The sequence below is a fragment of the Tachypleus tridentatus genome, chromosome 10, assembly GCF_004210375.1.
Source record: "Tachypleus tridentatus isolate NWPU-2018 chromosome 10, ASM421037v1, whole genome shotgun sequence".
NCBI lineage: Eukaryota > Metazoa > Arthropoda > Merostomata > Xiphosura > Limulidae > Tachypleus > Tachypleus tridentatus.
Genome location: NC_134834.1, coordinates 116,381,443 through 116,398,459, shown reverse-complemented (window position 1 = coordinate 116,398,459; position 17,017 = coordinate 116,381,443). Strand labels below are relative to the sequence as shown.

Sequence of the window (17,017 nt, the reverse complement as noted above, 5' to 3'; positions counted from 1 at the left end):
CAAGTTTAGTCACTGTGGTATAAATCATTGTCAAAACTAGAGAAATAAAGCAAGATTAGTGAAGTTTTCTGATTTACAAAAATGCCATTAACTAATTACATGCAGGAAAGCTGCATAAAAATTAAAAAATCTAATGGAATATAAAGCTATGTTCTTCATAAGTGAAAGAGGCAAGATATCAGTGTTCTTTTAATTGCTTGTTTTTGTATGCTTCTATGTACCCTTCTCTTGTGCTTTGGGTTTTGTGCATTTATTTTTGTATAGTCATATATTTATTGTTGCACCCGAGTTATTTCTCATTTTTAATGCATTTCTGTGTGTATCTGATGCACTTATATCTTTGTGGTTTTATAGGTGTTTTTATTGTACAAATATGCAGATTACTCAGTGAATAGTTGTTATTAAAATTAAGTATCTTTAAATAGGATTATAGAAGTAGATTTGTTTTCATTATATATATTTCCTATGTGTTCAATGCATCTTTCATAAACATCTTTTGTTTTTGTCGTTTCAGTACAAGCTGCTACTGTATAAAGGAAAGCAGCAGCAGGTTACGTCGGCAAATATTTCTCAATCCTTTAGGTTCACAGTAAGTTTTTAAACTTTATTATATATTTTTCTAGGAAAATTTATAATAACAAAAACTCGTAACACTGAGAAAATACAAAATATGCCTTATTATCATTGGCTGCATAAGTACAAGCTGCTACTGTATAAAGGAAAGCAGCAGCAGGTTACGTCGGCAAATATTTCTCAATCCTTTAGGTTCACAGTAAGTTTTTAAACTTTATTATATATTTTTCTAGGAAAATTTATAATAAATAACAAAAACTCGTAACACTGAGAAAATACAAAATATGCCTTATTATCATTGGCTGCATAAATCGGGGAATTTCCCACTCAAAAAGTATAAGCTTCTGTTTGACATCATTATAGATGTATTGTAAATATATGTAGAATGACATCAGTAAATAAAGATTTCTCCAGGGAATATCCTGACACCTAGATTAACAGCTGGTCACACAAATATTCTGAAATTGATATATTATTTTGGATCATTAGATTGTCATTGATTTATATATAAATAAATATAACTGTGTGCAGAGAATATCTTGTCATCCAGGTTAACATCTGCTCACCAGAATACTTTAATTATTACATTAATTTAAATCATAAAATTCAGACAACAGCATTTTAATAAATATATAATTGAACTGTATTCAGACTTTTGTTTAAGTGTGAACAATAACCTCACATTAAATTTTTACGTAGTCCTTGTCGTGTTGTTATTTAATGAAATATATAGCAAATATTGCTAGTTAATTATAGATTTCAAACTCTACAGGTTCAGCAGAACAAATATGCTTATTTTTATGACCATCAACGAAGTTCCTGGACAGTTCTGTTCGAGTCTGAAGATAACCAAATTGAATTTGCCAAACAGGTTTGGATGTTTTGTTATATCTTATTAATGCTTAATATTACATATTTACCAGTAGGCTATTTTTTAAGTTTATCTTGATGGAATTTCCTGTCATCAAGGGGTTTAGAGAATGTCATCATGCTTGTAGACTCTATGGAACTGTTCTTGTATGAATGTATGCCAGTAAGTTTGGTGTAAAACTGTATATTAAATCAGGTCATCCCATAAGTAATGCCTGAACATTTAATACAGAAAGTGCATCATTATTTCTGTCTTTGTAGAAGACTTTAATGACAAAAATATGTAGTAGGACATGCATAAAAATGTTCAGACAAATAAAAGAAACTAACCCAACTACACCTATTCAGAGCATTAATCAAATAAACCCTTAAGATGATGGATATGTCTGAGGAGCACATTAGACATACAATGCTTTATGAGTTTTTAAAAAAGGCAATAGTGCAGCAGAAACTACACAAAACATTCAAAGTGTTTATGGTGTGGAGTCTCTCAATGAAAGAAAGTGTCAAAGGTAGTATCAGAAGTTCAGATCAGGTGACTACAGCTTAAGTGATGTGCCACATTCAGGTTGTCCTGTTGAGTTTAATGATGACTTACTGTTGGCTGCACTTGATGAAGATTGTGCTGTAACAGTTGAAGAACTAGAACAGAAGCTTAATACAACCCATTCAACAGTTCACCATTATCTAAAACAGCTTGGAAAAGTGTCAAAACTTGAAAAATGGGTCTCCAATGATTTGACAGAAGTCAACCTTAGAGCAAGGGCAGACATTTGCACTCTTGTGATCACAACTCACCTCATTTGGATAGGTCAGTGACTGGAGTTGAGAAATGGATATTTTATAAAAATGTCAAGTGCTGCAGACAATGGCTCAGTGCAGGTAAACTGGCTAAAGCACAGCCAAAAATGTACATCCACCCTAAGACAGTCTTGTTAAGCGTTTGGTGGGATATTGTTGGTGTGAACCACTTTGAGTTGCTGCCACTCAATGTAACGATTACATCAGACTTCTACTATCAACAGTTAGAGCGCTTGAATGTTGCACTGAAAGAAAAGAGGCCTGCTTTGATCAATCGTAAAGGTGTTGTGTTACACCAGGATAATGCACGGCCCCATATAGCAAGGATCACATCTGTAAAGTCTGAAGAGATAGACTGGGAAAAACTTCCACATCCTCCTTATTCTTCTTACCTTTGCAGAACTATCTTGATGGAAAAGAGCTTGGAACACATCAAGATGTTAAAACTACCCTCTCTACATTCTTTTCCTCCAAATCCCAAAAATTTTTAAAGAAGTGACATTCAGAAGTTTGTGAATCGTTGGCAGGAAGTAATTAATAATAAAGGAACATACATTATTGATTAAAAAACATTAAAAGTGTTTGAAGTTCTTTCTCTTTTTCTGTACCTAAAATCGGACATTACTTAAGGGATGACCTGATCATTCAAATTTTAGTATTATTTATTAGTTAATTTCTTCATTTAAAAGTAAATGTTAAAAAAAACAACTCTAAATATGAATATTTGTGTGTAATGTGATTTGTTGAATACAGCTTTGGTAGGAGACAATGAAACTCAAAATATTTATTTTTGACTCAAATACAGCATAGTTACTAATATTGATAAATTATAATGGAATTCTGTGATGTTACTTGGTAACTTATGATTTTTTTGTTCTATAAAAATGCACTATAGAATGTAAAAAAAAAAATTGTTTTACATCCTTCCTGTGCAAATTTGATAAAATTTAGTAAATTACAGCAAGTAGCAAATGAAGTTCATAAGTAGAAGAGATAATTGTTTTCTGTAGCTATTTATTTACTATTCTATGTCTTAAGGAAAAATAACTGAAATTTAAGTAATTATTTGTAAACAGTAATAGTAAAAAATAAATAGCTAAATATGTATAACGTATTTTAACTGAAATGTGACTGTATTTGTCAAAGTACTGGTCCACTATAGCAAAGCCAAGTTAGATTACTTTGTATCAGTCAGTTTTATATTGTTGGATATGGTAACATGCACCCATGTCATTACAGCTTCTGTAATCTTAGTCAGGTCAGTAAAATTAATTGAATTTTATATATATATGTATCAAATATTGTGAGATTTAAGCTATTTAGATTAAATATGGTTTCATGTTATCATTTATAGTCATTTTAGAATGAGAAGAGTGTAGTTTATATCTTATTTCCTAATATATTATGGTTCTTATGGGATTTGTCTAATCGAGCAAACCTGTATAGAAACATAATAGTCAGAAACATAAAATATAGAGTGTATTTTCGTGTTTTTTTACATGGAGGATATTAGGAGATTACAGGGATTCTGCATGTGAAATTTGATAATTTTTCACACATGATGGATGCTGAACATTCAAAAAGAAAACATGATGAGCAAATCATTAGTTAAAAAACTTAAACTTGAGAAAATTCTATCTTGTGTATCTAAACATTGTAAAATTTACAAAATGTTATGTAGATACACTGTATTAATGGAGTACGTTGCAGGACGGGTAGATGCGTGATTATGATTTACCCGTAATGGAGTAAGTTGTGGGATGGATAGATGCGTGATTATGATTTACCCATAATGGAGTACGTTGAGGGACGGGTAGATGCGTGATTATGATTTACCCATAATGGAGTACGTTGCGGGACGGGTAGATGCGTGATTATGATTTACCCATAATGGAGTATGTTGCGGGACGGGTAGATGCATGATTATGATTTACCCGTAATTGAGTACATTGCAGGACGGGTAGATGCATGATTATGATTTACCCGTAATGGAGTACATTGCAGGACGGGTAAATGCGTGATTATGATTTACCCCTATTGGTGTATGTTGTGGGACAGGTAGATGCATGATTATGATTTACCCGTGATGGAGTATCTTAATTGACTAGTCTGTGTGTGTGTGTGTGTGTGTAATTTATTTTTAATGGAATACCTTGTAGGGCTGCTGTTTGAATGTTGTAATGTTTATTCTTGTATGTTTCTTATATAAGGAGTAAAACCTCTCTTTTCTTTTACATTCTTCTTGCTTTTATCAGCCATATGTTTAAAATTTAATTTTAAAGTAAGATTAACTCCTGTAATTTATACTAAAAAATGTATTGCATATGTTGAAAGCTGTACTTTTTACCTTCTTTGTCACACAATATGTTGGAAGCTGTACTTTTAATATTGTTTATTATATATGTTGAAAACTGTACTTTTTGCCTTTATCACATAACGTGTTGGAAGCTGTACTTTTAACATTTATTATATATATGTTGGAAGCTGTACTTTTAACATTATTTTATATATACAGTGTGTTTGGAGAGTCACTATGCAGTTTTGTCTGTTAATAAATATATAAGTGCACAGCTGTACTTTTTACGTTCTTTATCACACATATTGAAAGTTGTATATTTTACCCTGTTTGTCACGTGTGTTGGAAGCTGTACTTTCAGTGCTGTTTATGTAGTACTGGCTAGAGCCAACAGTTAAATTGTATTGTTATCAACTGAGGTCTAGTGCTTTGTTTGTTTCAGGTAGCACTGGCTAGAGCCAACAGTTAAATTGTATTGTTATCAACTGAGGTCTAGTGCTTTTTGTTTCAGGTAGCACATATTGAAAGTTGTATATTTTACCCTGTTTGTCACGTGTGTTGGAAGCTGTACTTTAGTGCTGTTTATGTAGTACTGGCTAGAGCCAACAGTTAAATTGTATTGTTATCAACTGAGGTCTAGTGCTTTGTTTGTTTCAGGTAGCACTGGCTAGAGCCAACAGTTAAATTGTATTGTTATCAACTGAGGTCTAGTGCTTTGTTTGTTTCAGGTAGCACTGGCTAGAGCCAACAGTTAAATTGTATTGTTATCAACTGAGGTCTAGTGCTTTTTGTTTCAGGTAGCACTGGCTAGAGCCAACAGTTAAATTGTATTGTTATTCAACTGAGGTCTAGTGCTTTGTTTGTTTCAGGTAGCACTAGCTAGAGCCAACAGTTAAATTGTATTGTTATTCAACTGAGGTCTAGTGCTTTGTTTGTTTCAGGTATCACTTGCTAGATCCAACAGTTAAATTGTATTGTTATTCAACTGAGGTCTAGTGCTTTGTTTGTTTCAGGTATCACTTGCTAGATCCAACAGTTAAATTGCATGTTATTCAACTGAGGGCTAGTGCTTTGTTTGTTTCAGGTAGCACTGACTAGAACCAACTATTAAATTGCATTGTTATTCAACTGAGGTCTAGTGCTTTGTTTGTTTCAGGTAGCACTGGCTAGAGCCAACATTGCTGGGAGTGGCTTAAACTCTGTTATTATCCAAGATCTTGCCATTGGTGAGGGCCCTAGTCTAGAGGTAGGACATGTGGCAGAAGTCAGATCCACTGGTTGGCTAATGACCAATCACACCTTTGGACAGGTAAGAATAATATATTTTTACATATTATTTGCTGGATATGGTTGGATTAAATTCTGTTTACATATTCAAAAAAATTACTTTAAAGTGTTTATTTTTTGTAATGATAAATGTTTGAAGTAATTTTCAATTTAATTTGTAACCATAATTAGAAATATCAAATATGCTTTATTAACTGTGTTTTCAAATAAAGAGTAACTGTCAGTTTAGATTTCAACTATACACCAAAAAATCTCCATCCAACATCATTTTGAACGCCACTAGCCTTGATTTCACATTATTTTATGAGAACTATTGTGCACTGCACAATGATGTCATGAGACAAAAGTCCTCTTTCAGTAGCAGGGTGACACAGCTCCATGGTGACACACTAACTCTCCCTATGCATTTATAGTCATGAATCTTCATTCTTATTCTTGACATTTTATTGTACAAACATATTTAAATTTATCATTTTGTTCTATTTACTGATAATTATATCATTAATAAAACTTTTATTTTTGTTCTATCTAGATTTTATTTCAAAGGCTTTAATTTTGTATCACTAAATCTGAAATAATGGTATTTATACTTAGTTCTCAGTGTGGAATGTTGTTCACATCTAGGCTTTAATTCTACTGTGGCTTTTTAGAAGCTTGTTAATTGTCAGGGTCATTACAGCCATTATTTGTTGTAGACTACCACAAGTTTAACAGTCCTTTTCCTCTCTTGTTGGTTGAATTTCTTTCTTCTAACTCAAGAATAATCAGCTACATTATAATAATCATGTAATTTGCTTTGGATAGTACATTAACATATGTGAAATGACCTTAACTTTGCAATCTCTTTCTGGATTTTGTTATTAGATATGTCCCTTTCAATCTGTTTTGTCCCTGTGCTTTATCACTTTTTGTTTTCCCATTTTTTGATTCTTAGGTTTATCTTGTGCTTTCTCCTTGCTTGTTATTTTTTACTGTTTCCTTTATCCATGACTCCATTTGTTCTGATTTGTAGACATTCTTTCTTTTCCTGATTCTTTATCATTGGTATCTGTCTTAACCAGCTCCTTGTATTTGGTCTCTTCTGTTTCTTTTTCTCCTCCTTTAGGACTAGTTGGATCATGTCACATTTTTCCTTCTTCTTGAATACTTCTTATTCTTCTGAATCCCTCTTGTTACTAAGTTGTCTTCAGTGGTATCCCTTCCAAGGTGACCTGATGTGTAGTTAAATGATTTCTATCCTTGTCTATTTTTTTTCAGTTTTTCTTGCCCTTGCCCTTTACTCCTCTTCTAGATGATTCTCCTTCCCCCATTTCTTGTCTTTTCCCCTGCCAGAAGTTTCATCACTCTTCTTGTTATTGGTTATTACACACTTATGTTATTCATTTCTTGCTATTAGTCTTGGTTTATGCTGACAGTCATTTCTTGTTTCTTCACATTTGTCTCTTTGCTTTTCTTCCTATTTCTTTTTATTATCCCTCTGACCCTGTCTATTCCACTTTGCACTTAATTTGTAGTTGGTCATAGTTAATATTTCAGGCTCCTTTCTACCCATCTCTTTTAAGCCTTCTTATCTTTGTTTCCTTTATCTTGTCCATCTTTTTTTTTTTTGCTTCATCTGTTCTTTTGTTGCTTTTTTCTTTAACTTAGCATCAGTCTCCATTGTATTATTTGATATCATCATAAGGGTCTTTGCTTGACATTTCATAACTGAGAACTGGCACCCCTTTTCTTTAACTATTTATATCTCTTCATCTGCTCTTGGATGTTTCTTCTTCTACTACCTTTTTTCACAGAAGTTAACTAGTTGGAAAAGAGGATTCATCTCAGTGTCAAAGTCCTTTCTTATATTCACTCATTGTTGGGTGCTTTTGAACGTTTTCTTCTCTTGACTCAACTGACTTCATTATGTTTTCTTCACATGTGAGTTGTGGTATATCTGGTCACCAAAATTAACAGTTCTCACTCTTTCTATATCTGTATGAGAGGTTCTTCCATTTTTAGGGACTCTGACTTCCATAGGGCCTCTTCTTCCTTTGAGCATGTCAACATGTATCTTCTGTGGTGGACCTTGTGGACTCGAGGTTTTCTCTCCTGAGGTCCTTTTTCCTCTTTTGTGAGCCTCTTTTCATGTTTTTGTTACAGTGACTGGATTCTTCTTATACTGCTTCCTGCACTCTCTAACCACCTTTCTCATTATATCTCCCTTCTGCAATGCTTCTCTCTGTGAATGAAGTATATTTTTTGAAGAGGGTAGGAGGTACAATATTTGGACACTGCACATCAACATGCTCTGTCTTGTTGCTCATTGCCAAGCATATTCCTATTTCTGCACCCATTAATGGTTTTACTTGGTCAGGTTCCATTCAGTCTATTCCACCATGTTTTGTTGCTCCATCTATCTTTGTTGTTCTGGTTGCAGGACCATTTCATGTCAACCATGTTCCATAAACTTCTGAAACCATTCACATTCATTTCTGGAAGTTTCTATCTTGATGGAAAATGCTCTCTCTTGGCCAATTCATATTGAATCATCAGAGTAGCCTCTACACCCCTAATTATTCATGGGGCCTAACTTCTTGGTTGGACATGTCCCTAATTGGTGATTTTTATGCCATTCTCAACTCCAGGCTTCCTCTTTTATGGCTCCTTGATATGGATTCCTGTACGTGGTGAGGGGACCTTTCAGGTAAGGTTCTGTACTTTCAGTTTACCTCCTCTGGGATCTAAATATCCACCTGCATGTTTGCCGTGCATCGTGACCCTTGAAGAGGGGAGGAGAGGATTTTGGTGGTTGAGGGCCAAAACTCCACTTTGGCCTTGAATTACTGTAGACGAGCAGTCTTGGGGTGCCCCCCCCCCACCATCAGTCAGCTAGTCCATTTGGGCCAGGGTCAACTGAGTGCCAGTATTGGACGTCCACAGCAGGTGTAGTGGACATTATATATGATACTGGTGTTTGAGTATAGTGCTCACGAAATCCTGGCATCACTGCAGTGACCTTATATGGCACTGTAGTGTGTCCCCTTGTAGGGCTCACTTCATGGTGGGTTGGGTCAGTGGGCATTGAAATATTCTTTTTTGTTATATTATGGATACCTCTCAAATAAATGAAATAAACAAGCATGACAGCATAGAGAAGAATCTGACTACTGGCAAATGACTCTGCATTGATGACTCTGTACGTTCAAACTCACAACTTGAATCTGTACCGCGATTTTTAATTATACATTCTTTAACTGAAAAACCCTTAGGGCAGATGTCTCCATTTTTAATTTAGAAGGGTTTAGAAGGGCTTGCTGGCTCACCTAAATCGGTAAAAAAATTATGGTCTGGGAACATTTTAGAGGAAACAGCTTCAACACAACATTCCAAACTCCTCTTAAAGTTGAAGGCCATTGAGGATATACCCATTGAGGTTACTCCTCATTCTACTTTGAATTCTTCCAGAGGAGTTATAGTTGAGAGAGATTTAAAGACCATTCCACAGTCAGAGATCCATGCAGGTAACACCAGCCAAGGTGTTACAGTCGTGTGCCAAATTTTTACTCTCAGAGACAGGATCATGGAGCCAACAAATGTTCTAATATTAACATTTACAACATCGTGACTCCTCCTACCACAATCAAGGCAGGATATCTGAACTGTAAGATAGAGCCTTATATTTCTAAATCTGTAAGATGTTTTCACTGTCAATGATTTGGTCACTTGAAAACATCTTGCCGAAGTTCCTTAACATGTGCTCGTTGTGCTGGTAGAGACCATGATTCTTTTTAATACCAACTAGAACCACATTGTGTTAACTGTAATGGTCAACATCCTTCCTATATTACTTCTTGCCCTAAATGGGTGGAAGAGAAAGAAGTACATCTCAAAACAGTTCACAATATTTGTATGCAAAAACGGCTCATTTGGGTGGAGAAAATATTTTACATAGAAGAGCGAACAACGTTTCGATCTTCTATGTAAAATATTTTCTCAACTCAAACGAGCCGTTTTCGCATATAAATTTCTCAACAAGTGGGTTTCTCGACATCACTGATTATTAGTTCACAATATTACTTATCCATAGGCTTAGAAATTACTATTTTCAATTCCATCTTGGACTTATGCTGCTTCAATCGATTCCACTACTACAGTAGGAGTCCACACAGAACTTTTTGTGCCTCCTTCAGAATCCTTAACAACACATCTTAATCTAGTACCCCTCCAAAACCACCAAAGTTAATAAATCAGTATCTACTTCTATCTCTGTTCCTACCACATCTTCCAGTCATTGCCCAACCTCACTTTGTTCAAGCCCATTTGTTTCCATGGGTTCTTCTACTCTTGACACCCCAAAAATTAAACAACCCATTTGTTCATGTCCTCAATCACTAGAACATGTCTACAAACTCCAACCTGTCTACTCGATCCAGAGCAGGATCACTAAGGAATGACCTACCTATATGCAGTAAAGAAAAAAAGCACAGTCACAAGCAGAAGGTCTCCATGCCCTATTCTTCTCCAAAATAAAGAAAAATGGCCACATTAAACCAATGGAACTGTCAAGGTTTTCAATCAAATGTGAATGACATCAAGAATTTGATTGACTTTTATCATCCCAAATGTCTTTCTCTACAGGAAACATTTTTAAAACCTACTAATACAGTCAAAATGCAACAATACTAATTATACCAAAATTACAGGTCATGTGTAGGACAAGGACATGGGGGAGTAGAACTGCTGGTTGATCAACTTGTGCCCACTCGGTCCTTGTCATTGAATATGCTCTGGAGGCTCTAGCCATCCATATCTTCTTGGGTTGTACCATCACTGTTTGCTCTCTGTAACTTACCCCTGGAAAAATTTATCATCCCTCAGACCTTGATTCCGTCATTGAGCAACTGCCAACCCCCTTTTTAATTTTGGAGGATCTTAATGGCTATAATCCCCTCTGTGATGGTTCTAGTATTGATGTGAAGGGTCATACTCTCAGCATATTCTCCTCAATCACAATCTATTTCTCTTCAGTATTGGCTCTTACACTTATTTTCATGCACCCAGTCAGTCATTTACTGCTATAGATATTTCTATCTGCTCCACTTTTATTTTCACTTGCTTTTTATGGGAGGTTGACATGAATCCATAGGATAGTGATAATTTTCCTGTCATATTAAGAGAGATTGGTTGTCGTCAGTGCCACCTGACCCATGTGCCTCAGTGGAAGTTGGACCAGGCCAACTGGCCTTCTTTCACTGCTCTCTCAGAACTTGATCCTACCATATTATCTAAATCATTGATAGATGATTGTGTTGCAGCAGTAACTAACTGTATTGTCCAAGTAGCATCTCAGGGCATCTCCACCCTTGGTGGAATTCTACTTGTTCTGTAACAAGTAAAGCTCAGAAGATATCCCATGCTTACAAACTCCATAGCATTTCAGCAAGCCCATGCACAGGCTCAGTAAGTTAGACGTCAAAGCCAGAACGAATCTTGGATTAAGTTCACAACCAGCATTTTTTCTACCACCAGTTACAAAGTCATATTGGACAAGATTCAAAAGGTCAGTGGGCAGTATAATTCTGTTACTCTCTTGATCTTTCTCACTGATGGCCAGGAAGTAGCTGATACTCGGAACATCACTGATACTCCAAGTGAAAACTTTTGCTGGGTATCTAGCACTTCTGCTTTTTCCTCCACCTTAACCATCAAGACTTGGGCAGAGCGATCACCTCTTTCCTTTTGAGCTGATTGTCTGTATGACTAAAATCATCCCTTTACACTGGTGGAACTCAAACTGGCCATTCTCGGTGTGGCAGTACATTGTTTGACCTGATGATGTGCACTATGAAATGCTGCATCATCTATCTCTTGTTTCTCTTGCTATTCTTCTGATTGTTTTTAACTGGATCTGGCAGGAGAATGTTTTTCCTTATGCCTGGCACGAGGGTGTTGTCCTATCTTTCTCCAAGCCTGGGAAGGATCCCAAGATTCCTTCATACTACTGTCAAATTGCTTTGATGAGCTGTCTCTGTAAGAACTTAGAGAGGATGGTTAATGTTCGTCTTGTTCGGTTACTCGAATCAAACAACCTTCTCTCACCCACCCAGTGTGGGTTCCAAAGACAGTGCTCCACCATGGACCACCTGATTCGACTTGAAACGTTGATCAGAGAAGCCTTTCTCAAATGACAACATCTTGTATCAATATTCTTTGACATTGAGAAGGCTTATGATACAACCTGGAGGTATGGCATTTTGCTAGACCTCCATATAAATGGGTTACGTGGCCATTTGCCCATTTTTATCAAACATATTTTCGTGGATGGGTAATTCCAAGTTCTTGTGGGTTTGACACTTTCCCGTTCTTTTCTACAGGAACTTGGAGTCCTTCAGGGCTGTGTTTTGAGTGTTACACTTTTCAGTATAAAAATTAATGCCATCACTTAACAACTCCCTCTCACTGTTGCAAACAAGCTTTATGTCGACGAATTTCACATCTCATGTCAGTCGTCGAACACGAGGTATATTGAGTGGCAGCTGCAGACTGCCAATGGGGTATTGATCCTGATCCTGAACTTTGTATCAGTGAAGTTGTGCTGTCTGTGATCCCTGAGACGTAGTTCTTGGGAATTATCTTTGACCGTAAGCTGATCTTTATACCACAAATCAAGCAGCTACAGGTCAAATGTACAAGAGCACTCAACATCCTCCGTGTCTCCTCTACTACCACTTGGGGAACTGATCGATGTTGTATGCTAAAGATATATCGTGCTCTTATTTGATCCAACCTCGACTATGAATTACTTGTCTGTGGCTCTGCCAGACCCTTGGACTTAATGATGCTGGACCCCATTCATTATCAAGGACTTCGGCTCTGCACTGAGGCTTCCTACACTTCCCCAGTCCAGAGCTTATACATGGAGTCACATGAACCTTCTTTGCACCTCCACTGTTTGCAGCTGTCCTTACTATATGCTTCAAAACTTTATTCCTTACCAAAGCATCCCACCTGGAGTTGTTTTCATTCCTCAGTGGGCCATACTTTTTCAGAACAGGTGGACTGCCAGTGCTCCTTTTGGCCTCTTACCCAGGCATAGTTGTATGAATTGGGTCTGTTCTTGGATAACATTGCTGTATCCATTGGTCAGCCCATCCCACCATGTCTTCTTACAGTTCCCAAATGTGACCTTTCTTTAAGTCATCTGAGAAAAGCAGTTTCTCCTGATTGGAAGTACCATCTTTTATTTGCTGAACATCTTTTGAACCATCTTTCCATTCCTATTTATACGGATGATTCAAAATCAGGTGACTCTGTGCGCTCTGCCATGGTTTGTTGTGGTTCATTTGTTGCACACAGAATCCCCTCTACAGCTTCTGTGTTCACTGCTAAACTATATGCCATTTCTCTTACCCTGGATCACATAGAAGCTAGGAAGTACTCAAATTGCACTATTTATACTGACTTGTTTAGTTCTCTACTGGTCCTGGAATCACTTCACTTCAGTTCTCATTCTGTTCTTGCCAATATTTAAAACCAACTGGCCCATTTCTCTTTAACATATACTTTTATCCAGTTTTTCTGGATACCAGGCCACGCTGGTATTCACTGGAATGGGCTCTCCAACATTGCAGCTTAGTATTTCTGCTTTGCCTGTTCCATACATGGACTATGGTCCTGTATTCAAGGCTCAGCTCCGTGCCATTTGGCAGCCAACTTGAAGTGAGCTATGTGAAAACAAACTTTTCTAAATATAACCCTCTGTTGGACTCTGGCCATTTTGTTTGTGTAAGGATTGCAAAGAGGAAGTTGTTTTAACTAGACTATGCATTGGTTACAGTTTTTTAACTTATTGTTTTCTTGTATCTGGGACTGATGCACTAATTTGTCTGTGTGACTCTCAGGTCACAATAAGCCACATGTTACTGTCTTGCTGTCATTATGGCTGTCAATGACGGCACTATTTTAAACATGTTTTGTCCCAAGGTTTATTCGTAATGTTAAACAGTGTTATTGGCTTTGGTGGCACTGTCCAGTTTTTTAAAGGCTGTTAATCTTTTTTTTTTTAAATTTATACATTAGACCTTTTTTTAATGTGATTCCCTTTTAAGAATCAAAGTGAATCTAGTTTGATTTGAAATTAGAAAATGGCCATAACATCAAATAACCCAACCAGGACTGGAAAGGCTAACTTCAGGTAACTAAGGCTGCTGTTTGAACTTACCCGTAGTCATCCTGGCGAGTTATAATTATAAAAGTTTTGCTACAAGTCTTTTAAAACTTTTATTACTTTAATTTCTGAAAATGGCCATAATGTAAAATAACTCAAAACCAGGACTGGAGAAGCCAACTTCTGGTGACTAACGCTGATTTTTGAAATTACCCGTTAGTCATCCTGGTGAGTTATGATAATTACAATTATGCTACAGAAAGTACTTCACAACTTGTATTACTGTAGTTTTTTGCTCACTGCTGTAGACTAGATGTAAACATTGGATTTAATGTTATTTATGTTTTTAATTGAGAAATTAAACTTTGTTTTGTTTTACATTAATTTCCTTTTATGAATTTTAATAATTTTACTTTAATTTTAACTTTTTTGCCAGATGTTTGGTGCAGATAGCCTAGTTGCTTTGCACCACAAAACACCAAATGAACCAACCAATCTGCAGGGAGAGTGTTCAGTATAGTTCAGGTGTACATGACACTACTGCATAAGGACCAAAGCTACATAGTAGCGTCTTCCTGCAGCCAGTTTGTTCATTAGAGTTGAAGTGTACGTGACACTACTATATAAGCAGAGATGACAACTATTTCAAATGACTGAGTGTAATGATTGTAGACAGAGCCCTTTCACAGTTTTAGTTTTTTTAGATTTGCCAGAAACAAGACAATCTCATGAACGAGGCCTCGTTTTTCCATCTTGTGAACGATGGCATTTCGTGTTTCTATGCCGCTTAGAAAACGAGAAATACCCATCTACGTGAGTGCTGATTGGCTGACAAGCACTGATGATGTAACTAAGAATTCCCCCACATACCCAGTATGGAGAAGCACCCGCTCTCAAACTATTGGTAGACATAGGAGCACAAACATGATTATCGCAAGTAGCCATTTGGACTGTCTTTTATTTATTATCAAAATTTATTTGTATTTCACTAGAAATTTTCTTTTCACCTCTTTCAAGCCCTGGGGGAACAATTTATCACTTTATTGTATAGGCCTATATAATATATAATAATTTGGGAGTTGTAACAAGTCATAATATTTGTCTGTATGAGCGTATAGTCATAAGGTATACACTAAAATCGTAATGGTTGGCATCTCTGTGTAAGACCAATGCTATATAATACAGTGCCTTCCTCCTGCAGCCGGAGTATTCAGTAGAGTTGAGGTGTACGTAACACTACTACATGAGAATCAGTGCTACATAATGCAGTGTATTTCTGCAGACAGTCTATCCATAAATTCTGTTCAGATGAGTAGAAATGAGTGCTCACTATTCAAAACCAACAAATATATACATCTCATTTTCTTATGCTGCCACTGTCTTTCCAGTAGAGTTGAGATGGCCACATTCATTAACGTTTATTACTACATAATAAATGTATCATCTTCATGCAGCTAATTGTAAAGTTGAGGAGTGCACAAGTGTCCATAATTGATAACAATATTATAAAAGGTCCTCCTCCTACTGTAGAGTCTGATGATGTGGTTGGTGTAATTATACATTCTTATCATGAGTGCCCTCTTCCCACAGCTGGTGTTCCACCCATCAAGTCTGATGGTAGGATTAAAGCAAGCACAAGAAGTATGGTCTAAACAAGGCCCAGTCACACTAAACATATTGGCTATATTACATCTTGTGAGCAATTACTTGGATGGATATTTTTGCACTACACTTATCCCTCTAACACAATTCTGGTTTCTCTGTCTTTTTCTTTTTCCTATGTGTATACCCTGGTTAAGATGAAATTGAGTCTTCCATAGGTTCCTGCCATTCGGTGTTGCATCCTGTGGGCTTCCTTTGGTATTTTGTAAATAGGGCTCATCGATTTAAATTTTGTAACAGTCCCTCCACATGGAATCCTAGTTATCATCACAGAAGTAAATAACATCTCCTTTATCTGAAAATGTATTTTCCTCCTTCCACCCATCTTTCCCACTTCCAGTGCATATTTGCTTACTAGTCTTACCAAAGAACAAAAATTCACAAACACAAATATGCAGAGGAGAGTTATTGTGCATTGAGGTGTTTCACCTTCCTATTGGTGGAGGGCTTTTTTTGTCACATGAGTATATCATCATGCATTGGTACAGTTTATATAAAATAGCATTTCAGTGCTATTGGTAAACATTCCAAGGAAGATAGCTAAACTATGACAAACACCCTAAGGAAGATAGCTGAACTATGGCAAGCATCCTGAGGAAGATAGCTAAACTATGCAAACATCCTGAGGAAGATAGCTAAACTATGGCAAGCATCCTGAGAAAGATAGCTAAACTATGGCAAACATCCTGAGGAAAGATAGCTAAACTATGACAAACATCCTGAGGAAGATAGCTGAACTATGGCAAGCATCCTGAGGAAGATAGCTAAACTATGCAAACATCCTGAGGAAGATAGCTAAACTATGGCAAGCATCCTGAGGAAGATAGCTAAACTATGGCAAACATCCTGAGAAAGATAGCTGAACTATGGCAAACATCCTGAGGAAGATAGCTGAACTATGGCAAGCATCCTGAGGAAGATAGCTAAACCATGTCAAGCATCCTGAGGAAGATAGCTGAACTATGTCAAGCATCCTGAGGAAGATAGCTAAACTATGTCAAGCATCCTGAGGAAAATAGCTAAACTATGGCAAGCATCCTGAGGAAGATAGCTAAACTATGTCAAACATCCTGAGGAAGATAGCTGAACTATGTCAAACATCCTGAGGAAGATAGCTAAACTGTGTCAAACACCTTGAGGAAGATAGCTAAACTGTGTCAAACACCTTGAGGAAGATAACTGAACTGTGTCAGACATCCTGAGGAAGATAGCTGAACTATGTCAGACATCCTGAGGAAGATAGCTGAACTGTGTCAGACATCCTGAGGAAGATAGCTGAACTGTGTCAAACACCGTGAGGAAGATAGCTGAACTGTGTCAAACACCGTGAGGAAGACAGCTGAACTATGTCAAACATCCTGAGGAAGACAGCTGAACTG

The 17,017-nt window shown here is 36.6% G+C and overlaps 1 protein-coding gene across 12 annotated transcripts in view; it reads left to right on the top strand.

The window, feature by feature from the left end:
* The window catches only part of LOC143230141 (FK506-binding protein 15-like), a 118,527-nt gene that overhangs the window by 20,611 nt on the left and 80,899 nt on the right, over nt 1-17,017 (top strand). For 7 of the 12 annotated variants that reach the window (XM_076463209.1, XM_076463216.1, XM_076463213.1 and 4 more), the window contains exons 6-8: nt 698-772; nt 1,346-1,444; nt 5,697-5,849. In XM_076463209.1, the coding sequence (XP_076319324.1) occupies nt 698-772; nt 1,346-1,444; nt 5,697-5,849 (327 nt within the window). Of the gene's footprint in view, nt 1-514; nt 590-697; nt 773-1,345; nt 1,445-5,696; nt 5,850-17,017 lie in introns of all 12 variants that reach the window. The other 5 variants (XM_076463208.1, XM_076463205.1, XM_076463210.1 and 2 more) reach the window with 1 other exon arrangement.